This window comes from Equus asinus, chromosome 5, assembly GCF_041296235.1.
Source record: "Equus asinus isolate D_3611 breed Donkey chromosome 5, EquAss-T2T_v2, whole genome shotgun sequence".
Taxonomy (NCBI): domain Eukaryota; kingdom Metazoa; phylum Chordata; class Mammalia; order Perissodactyla; family Equidae; genus Equus; species Equus asinus.
In genome coordinates, this window is record NC_091794.1 from 112,808,101 (window position 1) to 112,826,015 (window position 17,915).

The following is a 17,915-nucleotide window of genomic DNA, read 5'->3' on the forward strand; positions in this document are numbered from 1 at the left end:
AGTTAACTGAGGGCTGGTCTTCCTCAAAAAAAAAAAAAAAAAAAGAATAGGAAGTAGGTCCACATGGAATAACTGTGCCCTTACTTAAGGGCAAGAGGCGGCAGATGAGGAAAGGATGCCTAGCCAAAACCGACCCAAACCAGGGGGCCTTTTCCATCGGGCCCCTGGCAGCTGCCCCTCACTTTCTCCTTTCTGCTTTTCTCTTAGTAGGTTCCCCACCCAATTCTTCCTCAATACAACTGAACAACTTGCCTGCTTCAACAGGCCAGTCAACAGCTGGCGGATGGGGCAGCCCGAGGGAGCTGGACCCCTGCAGGACCAGAAGAGCTGGGCCCCAGTCCCCGGTGATTCTTCACCCCGTACTTGGTCCCAGCTCCCAGACCCGGGGGAGCAGCCAGGCAGCGAGCCATCCAGAGGGCCAGCTTTGACAGCAGGGGCAGACCTCTGTGAAGGTTGGAGAGAAGAGAGCCAGTGAGGGAACGGGGCTCCAGAACCTCCACGACTGGGGCCTTGATGCCATTCTGAGCCTGAGATGTGGGGTGGCAGCTGGGACCACCTGGAGCAAGCCGCATCTGCCTGCCTCTTTCTGGTTCCAGAAGTGGCCACAGACGCTGCCAGCCTGGTTCAGCAGGGCCTCAGCCTCCAACTGTCCATTAGGAGGGGACAGGCTGCCGGCGTCCCAGCAGTGAATCCCCAGAAGGGGACCGTTCTCGGGAACCCATGACTCCTGGGTCAGTGCCTGGGCCCCACGGGGCTCTGTCCTGCCCAGAGTGCATGGAGGCAGACGTGGGGCTGCAGGACAGAGCCCCCTCGGAGGATGTGGCAGGGGAGCTGCTGGAGGAGCCGTGTCCACACGCAGCTGCATAAACACGGCGGGCAATGGGTAGGAGTCGGAAGGGCCACCCGGTCCCCAAAATCCCCTGGAACAGCTGCGTCAGAGCCTGGTTGTTCACCGGTGTCAGCCCCCGAGATTGGGCAAATCGCTTTACAGTTCTTTTTTCTATTCAAGACGAAACCACGTTTCTGTCAAAAGAAAAATAATGAAAATGATGTTTCAATCGAGAAAGAAGAAAGCACCCAAACAGAGGCAGCCGTGCATCCCTGCGAAGCAGGAGGCAGCCCCACTCTTAGTTCCAAGTCAGCATGGCGGTTCCCGTCACTGCACCAGGCCAGAGGTGCAGAGCTGCCCCCGCGCACCGGGCCCTGTGAACGCGGGGGTCTGCCCCATAGTGGGCTCCTGGCTGGACGTGGAGCTGCTGGCTCTTCCGTCAGTAAATCTCCACAAACACACGACCTGTGAACCCTCCCACTTTCCAAGGTCATCGGAGCAAACCTGAGGGGCCCAGGCGTGCACAGGGTCTGGTGGGACCCCCGCCCCTGTGCCCCACGGCCGCCTGGTTGATGGCCTCCCGCTGCTGCCATGGGCACGCAGGGGCTGCCCCATGGCCAACCAGGGAGAGCTCAGACCCCAGGGGGCTGTGTCTGGGCAAGACCAGGGTCCCAGGTGGGGCAGGCGGGCTGTCCCCTGCCCCACCCCACTGCCCAGCCTCTGCCAGGACTCCTGGTGAGGGAGCGGCTGTCCCCTGAGTGAGGGGGTGCCCCTCCTGGCCAGCGCGCGTCTGAGCATGTGGACAGCAGGCCTTTCGGGCCACAGCCCCTGGGACTGACCTGGTCTTCCGCTGGAGGCATGGGGGTGCTGGGCAGGGTCAGATGCCAGAGGCGGCTGCTCCCACCTGACCAGACCCCTAGTCCTCACACTGAGTCCCACAGGCAAATCTTTAGGAAATTTGAATTCTCAAAAAAAAAAAAAAAAGAAAGAGGGAGGTCAGCAGAGGCTTGTGTGGCCGTAAACTCTGGCCTGGCCATCAAGTTTGCTGTATGAGGGCTGGGCGGGGAGAGGAAGCAGCCTGAGAGGGCAGTCTCCAATGTCCAGTGTCTTCAGTGACCGTGAAGAACCAGCAGAGCAAGGTGGCCCAGGCCAGGGCCCCACCTGGAGACAGTGCCCCCCAGGCTGGGCCCCAGGACCGCCCACAGAACCACACAGCTGCCACAGCTCCCGTGTCCCTCCACCCCAGCTTCTGGGTCTGCCCCTATCCCAGCGGCAGCAGGGCCCAACAAACAGACGACAGAGACAGAGAGGTGGGGGCACCTGCCCTCTCTGCCCGGCCCACCCCCCAGCGGGTCCTTAGCAGGCACAACCTCTCAGACCACCCAGCCACCAACCCGGCGGTCAGCACAGGACAGAGCCCGCCCTGTCTGTGCCCGCCCTCCCACTGGGCCCCGCCTGGCACAGGCAGCTCCTCCCAGCCTCCTCTCCTGTTGGCCAGTGGGTCACCCAGGACGCTCCCGGGGGAGGCCGCCTGGTCTCAGTGCCAGGCGGGTGGAAGGGCCAGCTGTGCGGAGCCCCCCCAGGCAGGGCTTTCCTGGAGGGCGCCCGGTACCCAGCCCGCCAGACTGGTTTCTGTGCAGCCTGGCCGGCCCTGCCACCTCTCTGCCTGCCTGAGGCGGCCCTCAGCACCCCGGGAGCCCTCAGTCCTGGGGGAGTGTTAGCGGGAGTCGCCAAGCAGACGGCGCTCGGCACCGAAAGCAGACACAGCTGCGTGGGGCCCTCCCCTTCCTGCCATCACCAAGGGTCCGCCCAGGACCTCTCTGATGGAACAGACCGCTGGCCCAGGCACAGGGGACCTTGGGAGCCTGGTGGGGGCCCAAGCAGATGGGGAGGGGCCGCCTTGGGCCCCCTGCCCATCAGGCCTGGGTAACGCTGGGGCCCAGGGCTGCTTTGGTCCTTCGGTAAGCCTGGGGGTGGCCAAGGGCAGTGGGCAGGCCTGGAGATGACCCACACTGGCCACAGCTGCCCTAGCCTGGACTCTTCTTGGCACAAAGCCCCGGGTCTCGAGGAGCGGGCGGCCGCCCCACTGCCATGGCCAGGACCAGTTTCTGATGAGACTATAAATAGGGCTGTCATTGGCTGGCCGAGCAGCCTGACAGGATCCGCCAGATGTGCCGGGCTCAGCCACCAGACCAGCTCTCCCCAACCCCCGTGTGGCCCATGGACAGCCACACTCCCCAAAACTCTGGATACCCCTCTTCCTTTTGGCAGCTCCGCCTAGGACCTCAGAGAACTGTCAGCCACCCCTGCCTTGCACCCTGGAAAGGCAGAACAGGGTGGGGGGAACAAGGACAAGGTGCCCCCCACGAATGCTGTTCCAGGGCCCAGCAAGTGGGTGAGGCCTCCCTCCTGGGGCAGCCTGGGGGGGGGGTGCTACCCACCTCAACCCGCCCCACTGGCCTTGCAGCACGGGTGCAGGCCACAGGCCATGGCAGCCATGGGGGCTTCTGCACCAGGCCCAGGTGAGGAGGGGCTCTCCTCCACGGTTTTCTCAGCCCCCTTGGTAAATCCTTACGAGAAGAGCAGGAGCGGGCAGCCTGGACAGCAGGGGAGGGGCCCTGGGGGCAAGAGAGGACCAGGGCTGGATGTGGACTGAGGAGGGGGCAGGTGGGGGCCCAGGTGGGGGCCCAAGTTGGGGACAGCTCGGGGGAGAAGCAGGTTGTATAGATTTGGGGGTCACCACCATGATGACAGTGAGGCCCAGTGATCAGGGGATGCTAGGCCAAGAAGAGGAAAGGAGGGGAAAGACCAGAGGAGAAAGATTTTTAAAGCTGGGAGCAGGTCACCCCACGGGGCCTTCTGTGATCTTTGGGTCCCCTGTGGTCGCATTCCCCAAGGCCCCCACCCCACCTCCCAGTCAGGCCCTGATAGTGGGGCCAAGCCACTGGGGGAACCAAGGGAGGTGGGGCTGAAAGAGGAGAGCAGCTGGGGCGCATATGGCATGTGGGGCTGCCCCTTTGAGAGGTGGCTTGGGTCAAGCCTGGGCCTGCGGGCCTGAATGGGGTCACTGAGGCGGGCAGGGGCCCAGGGCCCCTATGGAGCCCCGCCTGGCAAGGATCCGGGTGCAGGGGCGCCTTTCCACACCAGTGAGGACACGCTTCCCACGGCTCAGGGGGCTGCGGGGAGGGTGGGAGCAGTGGTGATAAAGGATCGGGCTTCCAACGGATCTGACAGAAAAGGGAGACAGCGCCCCAGAGAAGGGCATCCACACAGGCTGAGCGGGAACCTTTTGAGGGAAGCAGATTCGGACGCGGACCGGGGGCTCGCTCAGGCCCCCACCCAAGGGTATCCGCGCCCTCCCCGGGTTCGGCCCGCAGCCGTAGTTCCCGCCTCTACCGCCGGAGGTCGCGCCGACCTCCCCACCCCCGCCCCCCGAGGCTGCACGCCGCTCAGACTCTGGACACGTGGACACGTCAGCGGAGTGGGCTGGGAAACGCTCGGACCCAGCGGGGACCCCAAACCTAGCGCCGAGGGCGGGGTGCGGCTCCAGTCCAATGCGCCCCTCAGGCCCCTCCCGTCCCCAAGGGTCCCCCTCCTCTCCCAGTGTGCCCCACCCGCCGGCGGGAGGAGTTAACCGCACTCTAGACGCGGACGGGGGGCGTGGGTGGGGCACTTCCTGCCGCCGCCCCCCGCCCCCCGCCCCCTTCCCGAGCGCGCGCAGCCCGGGGCCCCCGACTCCCTCCTGCGCCCCCGCAGCGCCGCCCGGGGCCCCCGGCCCGCGGCCCGCCCCTCGCGAGGGGGCGGCGGGGAGGAGTCGGTCCTGCGGCCGCGGGGGCACCGCGCGGCCCCACCCCCGGGAGCCCCCGCGCAGGCATGGAGAGACCGGCCCGGGCGCAGTCGGGCTACTGGAGGGGGGCGCGCTGTGGTGCCCCCCACGTCGGAATCCGGGGCGGCGGTCGGGAATGGGGATGGAAGCCATGGCGACCCCCGTGGCCAGACGCGGGTGGGGGGAAGGGAAGTGAAAGCGGCGGCGGGAGCGCCCCGGGGGAGCCCCGGGGGCTGGGTCGGGCTTTCCGTAAGACGCGTAATAGGAAACTGAGGCCGCGGGGCAGGGGCGCGACAGCTACGCGGTCCTTGCGGGCCCACCTGGCCGCGCTCCCGCCGCCCCGCGCGCCGGCCGGGAAGCCCCCTCGGCTTCGGGGCCTGGGGGAAGGGCGCAGGACCCTCCCCTCCGCGGCCGCTCCAGCCTCGCTGGATCCCAGAAGGCAACTCCGCGGAAGGAAGTGGGGGGATCTGCCCTGCCCCCCAACTGGGGGCGGAGCCTTGCTGAGGAGGGCCCAGCCCCACTCCCCAGCTCCGCGATCCGTCCCCCAAGGCTCCTGGCACCGCCCTCGAGGGGCGCACACCCTCCCGGTGACTCACCCCGATTGGTGACACCCACTCCCTCCCTGACTCACTGGGCGCCGAGCCCACGTGGAGAGGGGGGGCTCCCGGTGCTGGGGGGCGCCTCGGGCTCGCGCTCTGCCCCCGTCGTGCATTTGCGGGCTTCTTAGCCTGCGTGCCTGGGGGGCCCTGGGGGGGGTGCTGCGCGGCTTGGGGAGCGCCCAGCCTCTGACCAGCAGGGCGTGGCCCCATATCCGCATCCTGGCCTCGGAGGAGCACGGAATCCTGTGGAAGGCGGCAAAGGGGTTTAGGTTCACCCAGAAGGGCCTGCCAGGAGCCCGCTCACGCGGAGGGCACACTCGTGTTCCTCGGGCCTGGGGGGCCACGCGAGGGCACGGCGCCCAGCCCATCCCTCCGCAGCCCGGCTTCCGGCCAGGCCGGAAGGAGCAGGAATTCGGAATGTTTTGAACCAGCGGTGTAATTCCCGGGCGGCTGCTCGGCCCCTGCCCTTCCCCCAGGGCTGGCGGGCAAGGGACGGCTGTGGGTGCTCCGGGGCTGGGACAGGCCCTGCCTGAGGCCAGAGACGACATCTGCTGTGTGCGTTGGGGCGGGGGCAGGGGCGGGGGGGGGGCAGCATGGGCGCCCCACAGAGGGTCTTCAGCCTGGGCACCCCTGTACACTGCCAACCCTAAGCACGGGGATGTAGGATGGATGGGGGGAGGGCCTGTGTCCTGACGGGTGCCGACTGGGAGGCCACCGCACACCGTTGCTGGGAAGACTAGACCCAGGGTGGACACACTTTAGCCCAAAGAGCCCCAATCTGCTGGGCCCAACACTACATCTGGCAGAGTGAGCCACTGCCTTTCTGCCTGCGGCAGGAGGTGTGGGGGACGGCAGATAACCCCACCCTGTGTCAGGGGCCAGTGACATCCACCTGGCAGCCCCCACTGCAGCCCTCCCCAGGCCTCTGGATGCAACAACACCCCACCCCGGCTCTCTGCAGGCCCCCACACCCCAGCCCCTCCCTGCCAGCCTTATGCAGCTCTCTGCAGGCCTCCCCAGCCCACCCCAGGCCCCCAGCCTGGGCAGGGAGCCTCCCCTGCAAACCACTGGAGCCTTTTCTGGAACTGTTTTTTCTTAGAAACAGGAAGTTGGGGCGTGGGCCACAGGTCCACCAGGTCAAGGCCCCACCAAGAGCAGGGCAGGGTGGGAGTTGGGACCCCATGGGAACTGGCCACCCTGCCCTGCTCCTCCAGTGCCCATGGGAACCCCAGGTGCTGAAGCTGAGAGGGGTACAGCAGGTGGAGGAGTAAGGAGGGGAAGGAGGATGCCCGGCTGCCTGGCTGGGGTGCCCGGGCCCTGCTGCCCACGCTGGCGCCATCCCCCAGCACTGGGGTCCCTTCTCAGCCCTCTCGGTGCTGTCTCAACGAGTCTAGACACAGGGGAGCCCAGAGTGTGGCCCCAGAGCACATGTTGCTGCTGGTCCCGTTCTCCCTCCTTCCAGTCCCCAGTCCTGCAGCCAGAGTGTCCTTGCACCAACACACACCTGTGTACAAGCATGCACACACGCCGGAGCAGATACCTGCCTCCCAAGGCCAGGGGACCCCTGCCCCAGACGAAATGCCCCTCTCATTCTTGGGCCCCTCTGGCTCTGCCAGCTCCCCTGAGGACCTGGGTCCCCGTCCCCATCCCTGGTGGTCCAGATCCTTCCTCTTGTTCAGCGGAGTCCCCAGCTATACGTGTCCTGCTCACTGAGTGAGGTGGGAGTCTGGGACACTCCTCCTGCCCGTGTCTGACCCCCTCGTGTGCTCACAGGAAGATCTGTCCTGGGGGTCCCACTGCGAGCTCCTCTGGCCAGGAGCCCATGGAGCGGCACCATAGACACAGACTTGGACATGAACTTGAGACACCCTGGAGCAGCTACCCAACTCAGCCTTCCCAAACTCCTCTGCAGCCCCGCCAGCAGGCGAGCCAAGCACCAGGCCCAGCCAAGGTCACTGCTGGGCCCCATCCCACCTCGCCCCCCCACCCCATGGGCCTGGGAACCCCAAGGTGATGGAGGATGGAGCCCTGGAGGGCCTGTGGGGTGGGGAGTCTGTGCTCATTTGAGTTGTCCCAGCCTGGCACTGTCTCCTCTGAGGAGCCTGACCAGGGCCCGACTTGCAGGAGGGGCCAGAGAGTTCTGAGTGCGGGGAGGTGGACCGAGGGGGACAGGGGGATGTGGATGGGGGAGTGGTTTGTGGAGGGGGTTGGGGGAATGTGGGAGGAGAGCAGAAGTGGGGACATGGAGGGGAGGAGGCAGCCACGCATGCTAGTGTGCAAGCTGACCTGCCTTTCTCATGCATACCTGTGAGTGGACGCCATGGCCAAGCTCACGGCCCACCTGCCTTTCTGGGTCTGTCCCCTGGGCTGCAGCATGGGCCTGCTCCCCCACTCCCATCCCTGCCTGAGCCTTGAGTTGGACCCAGGTGACCCTGGATGCATGTCCTCTGATGGGGGCCTCATAGGGAAGAGGACCCTGAGCCCTGACCTCAAGCTCCCTCCTTCACAAAACGCCCTATCCCCGGAGGTTTCCAGAACAGGCCTCTGTGGCAGCAGGAGTGATCTGGGCAAGAGTTTGGGCCAAGCTTCCTGCCAGTAAGGGCTGCCAGGCCAGGCATGGAGCAGGAAGGCCCGACCCCAGCCTGGCCGGACACCTGCCCAGCACAGGACGCTCCAAAGACAAACCAGGCTGGCTCCACCTGCCTGCCCTGCCCCCGACAGTGGAGCCACCTGCTCCAGGGCTGGGAGCCTCAACTCCTAAGGCCCCCAGCCCCTGGCATGGGCCTGGGCACAGATGGCCACGTGCATGAGACCTGCAGGGTGCACGTCATTGATACGTGGGGGGCAGGGCAGGCGGACATCCAGGCCCCAAAATTCTGTCTCCGCTCCTCCCTGGGTTGCCTGGCAGTTGGCAGGGCAGACAGGAGGGTCCAGGGCTGCTGCCCCCCCGCAGCACAGTGGGCTTCTGCAGGGAGGGTCTAGGACTCCCTCCAACCCTTGCTTTCACATCCTGCTGGGGCTGGCACAGCCAGGTCACAGACTCACCCTTTCCTGAGGGCACAGACCATCCTGGGGGACAGGCCAGAGGAGTGGCCAGCCCCGACTTTTCCCTATGAGATCCCCGCCTCCCTGCAGGTCATCACCCAGGGTGCCCAGAGCAAGGACAGGGTCCCTGGCCAGCCTGGCTGGGACCACCAGCTGCCCCAAGGCTAAGTGAGCAGAGGGTGGTGGCCGTGGGAGTCTCATGAACTACCCTGACCTGACTCAGGCCTGCCTGGGGAGCCCTCTGGCCTGTCTCTTCTCAGCCAGCAAGAAGGGGTGACCCTGCAACAAGAGGCAGAGGCGAGGGAGCAGAGGGGGTCTCGGTGGGCAGCAGGGGCAGGCCGGGTCTGGGCTGGGTAGGCCAGGGAGGGGGCTGCTGGCCACAGCTGGGGTCTGCACTGGTGGTGTGGGGTGTGGGGTGGGGTAAAGGCTGACACTGCAGCCCCCGGCTAGGCTCAGAGAAGGGGGGAGAACCGGCTGCACCAGCTGTTACTGTAAATGGGCAGCCAGCTTCCTCTTTCCATGGAGGGCACGCCCGGCATCCGCCTCCCCAGATAAGGGCCCGGGGTTCTTGGCCTGTGGTCAGCCCTTGACCACAGGGCAGTGGGTGGGGGCCGGAGGACCAGACTGTGGCTCTGGGGCTGACAGACTGGAGGAGGGGTGGAGACCCCGAGAGGGAGACAGGCAGGCACAGCTGAGTGCTGAGGGGGCCAGGGTGGGGCCCGGCTGCTGGTGACTGAGGCAGAAGTGAAAGCTAGGGGCGGGCGACCAGGGGGCAGGGACAGAAACTAGGGAGCTGAGGACGTCCCCAGGAGCACCCCCTCCGCCTGGGTTCGCCTCACCCCCAGGCCTTCGGGGCTTGGAGATGGGCAGCAGCAGGGGACCTGCCCGCACAGGGGGCCTTGCTCTGGCCCAGGCACTGGGTGGCCAGACTAGGCTGCAGGACAGCCCCTTGGTCCCTGCAGAGACCTTGGTGGCGCGGCAGTGGTCTGGGCAGTCCTGAACTTGGGGACCCAAAGCTGGGGGAGGGCAGGCGATCTCTGATCTCTCCTGACCTTTGCTCTCCCTTGACCTGGAGGCAGGGGGCTGCCAGGAGTACCTAGGGAGGGACACTTCCCCCATCCTGACCTGCTCTCCCTTGGGAAAGCCATGTTCACCCCATGAAGGAGAGTGCCAGCCCTACCCGGGCAGGGGGCCCTTAGATTCCAGCCCATGTTCCCATAGCTCCACGGGAGGCCACGTGAGAGGGGTGGGGAGCCAGGCCCAGGCGACAACTGTGTTGAGGGGGCAGGGCCTCGGCCGTGTCCTGTTGTAATGGGTTTGTTGTCCACACCTTGGGGCCCCAGGGCCCCAGGCTGGGCTCCAGGGCCTGATGTACAACAGGAAAGCAGCAGAGGTGAGGCCTGTGGCTTAAGACTGGCCTCACGTTCCCTCCCCTAACCTGCCCCCTACCTGGTCTCTCAGACACGATGTGGCACCTCACAAGGGGCAGCTGGGAGGCTGGGCTCTGGGCCTCAGAGTGACAGGCAGAGACCAAGGTGGGGCAGGGGCTTTCTCCTGGGCCCCACTGTTGCCCCCACCCTACTCCGCCTGGCCTGGGTGGCGGCTCAGCCGCCTGCTGGAGTGGCCTTTTCCAGGTCACCTGGGCGAGGCCATCTGCACCACAGCCCACCCTGCACCCGGGGCACTCCTGGGAACTGCTGGGGGTCTGTGCGGCAGGGGACTGGAGAGCACTTCTGGGCCCAAGTTTGGAGGGCTTCCCAAGGTTAGGGCGAGGAGACAGGGACCTGGGAGTCCTTCCAGGCTGGGGTACACCTGAGCTCCTCACTGCCCGCTTTTCCTGACCACCTCCAGGGGGCCAGGGCTGGGCTGTGAGGCCAGACGTGGGTGCCCAAAGGAAGCCCAGAGAGGGGGCAGCCCAGTGCCCCAGGCCCAGCACAGGGGGTCTGCGAGGCTGGCAAAGCCCCCAGGAGCCAGGTGGGTAGGGAGGAGCCCCTCTGCTTCTTCCTCAGGGCAGCATGTAGGGGGCAGCTCTGTGGGGACTCAGGCATGTCCCCTCCAACAGGCCAGGCCTCAGAGGATGTACAGAGGCTGGGCCAGGAAGGGTCCATGTAGCCCATGTCCTGCCCCGGGCCTGGCCGAGCAGGGCCTCCAGCTGACATCCATAGTACAAAGAGGGACCACAGCTCAGTGTAATCTAGGGGGACAGAAGGCATCCCAGCTGGGGTGCTGCCCACCCGTGCCCCGTGTCCACTCGGGATCAATGGAGACAAAAGGCCTCCATGATCTGATCAGCAGACAGACGCCCTCTTCCCCTCCCTGGGCTCAGGCCGAATGGCAGCCAGGAGAGGGGCAGGGGTCCCGGAGAAGAGAGGGCTCGGTGGGCCCAAGCATGGCTGTCCCGCGCGTACTGTCAAAGTCCTTTATTGTACAACGTCATCTGTTTGGGGGAGGGGCGCCAAAGGACTAACGGGTACACAGCGAAATAGATAAATATGCCAAGCCTTTTCTTTTTCTCTTTAAATCAGGCATTTATAAACAAGAAAGCATACATTAATTACATAAAAATAGTTTTCGAATAGTAGAGTAAGTCATCATATTGTCATTAGCAGCAGCAAAGGAGAAAACGGGGACGGCGATGCAGACGCTCCGGGCGGACACGAAGGTAGAGCTGTGTTTTTTTTCCTTAATTGAAAAAAAAATGTCGTTTGTGACTCCTGACTTAAAGCAAGAACGAGAGGCCTCCCTCCAGCCTGGTGGACGTGGCGCGGGGGGCAGGGGGGCGCAGGGGACGGGACAGGGGGACGGAACCTGCGCGAGCGGGGCGCCCATGGGGCAGGGTCGCTCGGAACACTGGCAAAGGGCTTCCCCGTCCCCTCTGGCAGATGAGCGTGCTCTTCCTCTGTTAAAAACAATTCAGAAAACAAGACAGCTACCGGGTAAGAAAAGAGTTTCTGAAAAAGGAACCACCATCTACACGTATGATACAACAGTGTAAAAGGAAACAAAGTATTTACAAGTCGTTGTTTTTACATCGGCTAGTTCTGTACGAAAAGCAGAGTATTACGTGTATGAGTTAGCTGCTCCATAGATATGAATGTTATTGCTGTTGGTTTTTTCCCTTCGTTAAAAATCTTTCAGCATAGAAACAATGAGTAATTAAACTGAATACACAGTCACTTCGATGATGGATATTCACACACAGGGAGAGTCAGCAGCCTGCAAGAGAGACTCTTCTTCTCCCTTCTGAGAAGAAACAGGACTGCAGCTGGGCAGATGGGAGCTGGGTCTCGGCCCGGGCAAGCTGGTCCAGAGCAGGCCTGCAGTCCCAGCTGCCCTTCAGACCTGGCCTCTGGAGGACAGAAGAGGCCAGGACAACCCCATGCTCCCTAGCCTCACCCGGGAGCTGCCCAGGAAGGTTTGAGCTGCTGGTGAAGGGGGAGCCCACCGTGTCTGTTTCCTGCCCCACCAGCTCGGGGGGCTGTGGGACCCTCAGGAAGGAGCGAGGAGGGCTGGGAGGGGCAGGCCTGGGTGGGACAAGGCCTCCCCAGGGCCCAGGTCTGCCCAGCTCTTGGGGAAGAGACGCCACTGCATATGCAGCTCTTCCTGACGTTCGGGGACAAAGCCGGCTGATGGAGGCGTGGACCCAGTGGCCAAGACGTGCGGGTGACCCGAGGGGACAGTGCGAGGGCAAGAAGCGGCAGTGCCACCCCCCACACACAAATGAGAAAAGTGTATCTCCCTCCGAAGCCTAAAAACTCAAAAGCAGACGGAGCAAACTGGGGTGCCTCAGGCAACAGGTCCAATGGGCCAGACCCCGGGGGCCCTTCGACCTCACTACGATTTCCAGACTTAGCAACAGAGCACAGCCACACAGAAGCACACTGACACACTTAAAGCTTTGCTCCAACTAAATCATTTAGTTTCCCTTGAAGAAATGACTAAAAAAACACAACTCTGGAAAAAAAAAGGTTGAACACAGCATTCTGAGTGTTGCATAACACACCGACCCTTTCCATGACACGGTAATAATGCCCACTGAGGGATATATGTGCGGCAGAGGTTTAAAGTTCCATGCATACAGATTTAATAACTGCAAAAGAAAAACAAAAGCAAAAAAAAAATTTGCAAACGAACGCTGCATATACATGGTGTCCCTTCTGCATTGCACTTCAGAAGGGGGTCCAGCAGCACCCGGCCCCCCAGTAAACCAAGGCAAAACCCTGCAGACGCTGTCACCACCCAAGTCTCTGCCCGTCCTGGTGGCGGTGGCGATGATGTCTTGCGGACGTCTGTACCTGCGCCAGCTCCCTCCACCGCCTGTCTGCGCTCGCAGCTGCCACGGTGTTACAACAGAGTCAAGCAAAGGTTCCGGCGAGATCTTTCTTATCTGATTACATACGTTAGGATGGGCAGCCGCCTCCTGTCTACTGGGAAATCATTTTTCAAGCTTGGGCATAAGAAACCTTACACACTTTGCATAAACAGTTGAGAGTAAACGAGATTATTTGGAATAAATGCACGTAACTTATTTTGATAGTGGCAGATTCAATCGCTACTGAAGACAGGTATTTTGGGGGTAAAAAGACGAGTCAGGATTTGCTGTACAAGATGCTGGAAGGCACAGGACTACCCCCCGAAGTTCAGTCTTTGCATTTTCATTTTCTTGTGATTCCCTTGTTCAACCAAGCACCAGAGGGGTTTCCGAACACGCGAGCACTTAGGATGTGAACCGCTCTAGAAATCGGTCTGCGATATTTGAAAAGTAAGAACCTCAGTTAACGGGAATAAAAAGAGAAGGGAAGAGTTTTGACAAAGTGCAGTTCTAAATATACGTTTAAATGAACAAACAAACAAAAAGAAAAAGTGAAATAATGCTGTGTTTTGTTCCAATGCTGCAGCCTCAGTCCCAAAATGAAAGGAGCGACGTTTGCCGAACTGAGAAGGGGTCGCTGTGGGCAGGCAGCTGGCGTGCCTGCTGGTGGGGACCCGCCTTCCATCATCTCCCCGACAGATGACACCCCTCGGGCGCAGCGTTTCTGCACACACCTGCTGAGGGCGACGAGGCTGGGCGTGCGTGCGGTGTAAGGCGGCAGTGTTCCGGCTCATCGCGCACGGGCGGCGCACTCCTTGCTCTTCCCGGCGGCAGCACAGGAGACCTGGGTCCTTGTCGCTGAAAAAATAGACTCTGGAGAAACCCTTCCTGTCCTCACGCAGCCGCGGGCGCAGATGAGCTGTGATGGCTTCGAGGGGCGGGGCGGCTGCCACCCTGACTCCCTTAGCGGGTCCTCAGATGGCATCACTGTTGGTGGGGCTTTTAAAAGTTAGTCATTAAAAAACGTGTTGATTTTCTGAATATCAAGTCTCCTTACTGGTTTTAAATAGCTTATAACAAAAGTGTAAATGTTAGAATGTTCTGGCAAGCAGAGGGCCGGCTGCAGCCACTGAGCTGGCCTCGGCTCTGGCTGCAGTTGGGGACCCAGCTTGCTCACTTAAACTTGGCCAGTAGAAAATTTTGCAGTGGATTCCAAAAGCATGTGGTTCCAAACACTTGCTTGGTTGTAGGCACAGTAAGACGTTGTGCTGTGTGGGCTGGAGGGGGGCAGGCCCTGGGCGCAGAGCCCTGCGGCTGGTGCCCGGCCGCCCTCTCCCGCAGTGGCCGCACCCTCGGCAGCAGACAGTGGGGTCGGGCTAGGGCTCCAGCTCAGCCGTGCTCTCACCACCCGTGGCCTCAGAGCGAGGCCGCGGCCACAGCTGCTCCTGCAGCTCCTTCACCACCTTCTCCAGGTGCTCCCGGGCCTCCCGCTCCCGCAGGAGGTCGGCCCGCAGCTGCTCTCGATCGGCCTCCGCATGCTGCAGCTTCACCTGCAGGTCCTCGATCTGAAAGGGATGCCTGCGTTAGCAGCACCCACCCCACCCAAATGCCACCCTGGCCTGCCCCTCCTTCATTGCCCCAGGCTCACCCATCCCACTGCCCACCAGCACACAGGCTTGTGAGCGAGGCAGAGCCCAGCAGCCAGGGCCTGGGAGACCCTCTTGGGTTGCACCTGGACAGGAATCCAGACCTGCTCCTGCTATCAACCAGGCACTTGGAGCCCCTGGAGCTGGGAACTACCACAACTCCCAGAGCAGGGGCATGAGGGCCCTCTCCACCCGCTAAGGCCAGAGTCTCCACTGGGAGCCTGCTGCCAGGCCAGGTCCCCAAGGCGTCAGCAAGGTGGGGAGGAGGCGCTGCCATGCCCCATGGCCTAGACCCTGGCTGGGCAGGACAGCCATCCGGGATGTGCCGAGCCTTGCGAACAGCATGAGGGTGGAGATGTGGCCCTCCCCGAAGAACAGAAAGGGAAGTCTGGACTGGCCTGGGGACTCCTCTACCCTTCAGGCTGGCTCAGAAGTAGTTTCCCAAGCAACCAGCAAGGGGGAGGGGGCATGGCCGGGAGGGAAGCAGCCTCCAGAGTCCTGGCCTGTTGGCCCCAACTCCATGGAGAAGAGAGCCTGGGGCCTCCAGACACTGCCCCATGGAGGACAGACCCCAAAGCCCAAGAGAGCTTGCAGTGCCCAAGTCAGCCTGCTGGGCCCTCCACACTTGGGGTGGACCCAGCAAGGTGAGAAGGGACCCTGAGATGCCAATGGAGCGTGTGCCACTTCCTGCCCAGACCAGGGACACTCTGGAGCCCTGCCATTATCTGTCACACAGCTGAGTCCACAGGTGGCGCTCCATGGCCACGCAGGCATGGTGTGGTGCTGACCCTGCGAGTCTCAGTCTCCCCACCTGTCACGCAGGCACCAGGCCCTGTGTCTCGGGCAGCATGGTGGAGCCCCCACCTTGAAGGCCCCACCCACATACCTGGGCCGAGTACTTGGCACGCAGCCGGCCGGCCTCGCAGCCTTTGTCACACACCCGGACCTGCCGTGCCTGCTCCAGCTCCCGCTTCAGGCGGAGCCGGGACTCATTGGCCTCTTTCATCTTTTTCTCGTTCTCAGCTCGGAGGCGCTCGATCTCCTTCCTCAGGTTGCGCTTTGCTTCCGTGGCTTCCCGAAGCTTCTCCTTCTTGGCCACTCGCAGGAACTCCAGCTCCTGGGAGGGGTGGGCAGCGTGGACACGAGGCTCAGGGGTATGGCCCCCAGTTCTTCCCGCCACTTCCCACGGCTGGCCAGACAGCAGCTGGACTGGCACACCCGCCACTGGAGCCTGTACCCCCTGCAGTCACCCTGCCACCTCCACTTCCCACCCTCCCGACGCTTTGGACGCTCCCTGGTGCCCTGGTCAGCCCTGACTCTGCGAGGTGCCCACACCAGGCCTCCCTCCGCCTTCACACACCTCCTGCCCTCCCTGGCACTCTGACCCACTCCACGGGGTCCCAGCGTTCTCCACCACCCCCTCCCCCAGGGCTCCCGTGACCTCACCAGCACCCGCATCTGGGCCCGGGGTCTGACGGCAGCTGCCACCCTCCAAAGGCGCGGGCCGCCCTCGAGCCTCCTCTGTGCCCTGCTGTGCACAGCCTGTGGGACTTCCTCGCAGCCCAGGCATCGTGCCATCTGGGGGCCCTGGGCCCCCCACGCAGCCAGATGGAGATGGCCACCCTTGTTATCACTGACTCACCCCCTGCAAACACGCTTATGAATATGCATGTGGGAAGTCACACCTCCCACCAGAAGCAGGAAAGGAGTGGTGGGGGCGGGGCGCTCTGAGCCCCTGAAATACACTTGGGGGAGGGCATCTGAAACCCTGGGGCTCTCAGGACTGCCGGGGTTGTGTTGTGCTAGGAGCACACGTGAGAAGCTGTCCCATAGCTGCCAGACAAGGGCTGCCGAGGTGTGAATTCAGTGACTCTGGGTGGGCCTGAGCGAGGCTGCAAAGGCCTGGTGTGAAGGCACCACCCTCCCCTAGGTGCTGAGAAGTCTGGGCTCCCCACACTCATCAGAAAAGAAACAAGCAGTGTAAGCAGGCAGTGCAGGGGGCACTGCCTACAGCTGAGGACCAGCCTGGGCTGGCTGCACTGTCTGCCCTGCTCTGGGCAAGAGGGGGATGCGGGTGTGGCCCAGACATCCTCAGGCCTCCAGCCCCCTCTTCAGAAGAAAGCAGTCCCTGCTCTGGAGTCATCTAGGACCTGGTGTGTGGGGAACGCGAGGCAGGGTCTGGAGAGGCCACATGAGCGTGTGCAAGTACCTGGAGCCCTCTCCTCCCAAGGTGAGGCTCTTGGAGCCCCCGCATTCCACCAGCACACTTGCGGCTGAGAGGTGGTACTGGTGGCACTACCTTCTAGAACAGAAAGCTTCAGGAAACAACCCCTCAAAGTCATTTCTGCAGACAACAGGCCACGTTGGCATGTGTGTGCGAGGACCTGCTCTGGCACACTCAGAGCACAGAACTATCTTGGGCTCCTCACTAAAAACAGCCCAGCCCTCAATGCCCCCGAGTGACAGGCCAGCTTCATCAGGGGCTGAGCCAGGTGCTGAGGCACGTCCCGCAGGCCCCATGGAGGGGAGCCGTGGGCAAACTCATCGCAGGGGCCTCCTGCAAAGCCGAGCACCATGGCCCCCACTGAGGCCCCTAGGAGAGAGTGGAGCGTGGCGGCCGCACCTGGTGGAGGCTGCGCTTGGCCTGCAGGGCGGCACTCAGCTTCTCCTCCTGCTTCACACGCATCTTCACCACCTCGTGCAGGAACTTCTCTTTGGCTTCCTTGGTGTCCAGGCCGCCCTCCAGGGCCTGCCGCAGGTGCTCCAGCTCCGCCTCCAGCCCGCTGCTCGGGGTGTCGGCAGGGGCCGCCGCATCAGCGGCAGCAGGGGCCACAGGAGGGACATGCACGCCCGGGGAGCTCAGGTCCTTGGCAGAGCTGGATGAGGTAAAGGATGGAGAAGAGAGCGAGGACAGGGAGGAGGTGACTACAGAAACAGACAGAGACAGAAACGCCGAGTTAGCTGAGTGTCCTCTGCACCGCAGCTCCGCTCCCAAGGGGCGGCGGGCCGGGGCAGACATGAAGCCGACTCACACTTACATTCCTCCCTGCTTTCTACTTCCACCTCAGCCTCAGAGTCCTTGTCGTCCTCGGGCGCGGCTACGGGCACTGGCGTCTCTGGGGCTCCAGGGGTGTCCACGGCCAGCTTCCGCTTCCTCGGCTGGACACAGGTGGCGAGAGGCTCAGGGGCCCGGGAGACGACAGTGGCACAGGGTGGGCTGCTCACAACCTTCTGCTGGGCTGGTGGTGCCAGAGCCACATTGGGGGCCACACCTGTCTCGAAGCTCTTGTAGGAGTAAAAGCTGTGGGGGCATGGTGGACATTGGGGCTGCAGGTGTCTGCCCTGCCCCTCCACCAGCAGCAGGACCAGGAGGCTGGCCGTGCCCCCCTGGAAGGTGTGAAGGAGGAGACACTTGAGCCAGGGCCCTGGGGGAAGCTGGCCTATGGACACGAGCCACCACATCCGCGATGGCCGCACCAAGCGGAGCAGGTGCAGTGAACTCCAGACGCCACGGAAGACGAGCTCCCCTGATGCCAATCAAAAGGACTAATGCTTTTGCGACTGCCTTGACTGGGAAGCTGGGGGCCTGGGCATGGAGCCCACAAAACCACCTGCACACCATGCACACACAACACTCCCTGACGATGAAAATGAGGAA

At 63.1% G+C, this 17,915-nt stretch overlaps 1 protein-coding gene across 2 annotated transcripts in view; it reads right to left on the reverse strand.

Annotated features, from left to right (window-relative positions):
• Positions 1–10,704: 10,704 nt before the first annotated feature.
• SKI (SKI proto-oncogene) overlaps positions 10,705–17,915 on the reverse strand; it is a 78,275-nt gene continuing 71,064 nt past the window's right edge. For both annotated transcript variants that reach the window (XM_014863110.3, XM_044769497.2), the window contains exons 4-7: positions 17,296–17,558; positions 16,881–17,182; positions 15,144–15,374; positions 10,705–14,176 (exon numbers count right to left, since the gene is read on the reverse strand). In XM_014863110.3, coding sequence (XP_014718596.2) covers positions 13,988–14,176; positions 15,144–15,374; positions 16,881–17,182; positions 17,296–17,558 — 985 coding nt within the window. In that variant the 3' untranslated portion in view covers positions 10,705–13,987. The remainder of the gene's footprint in view (positions 14,177–15,143; positions 15,375–16,880; positions 17,183–17,295; positions 17,559–17,915) is intronic.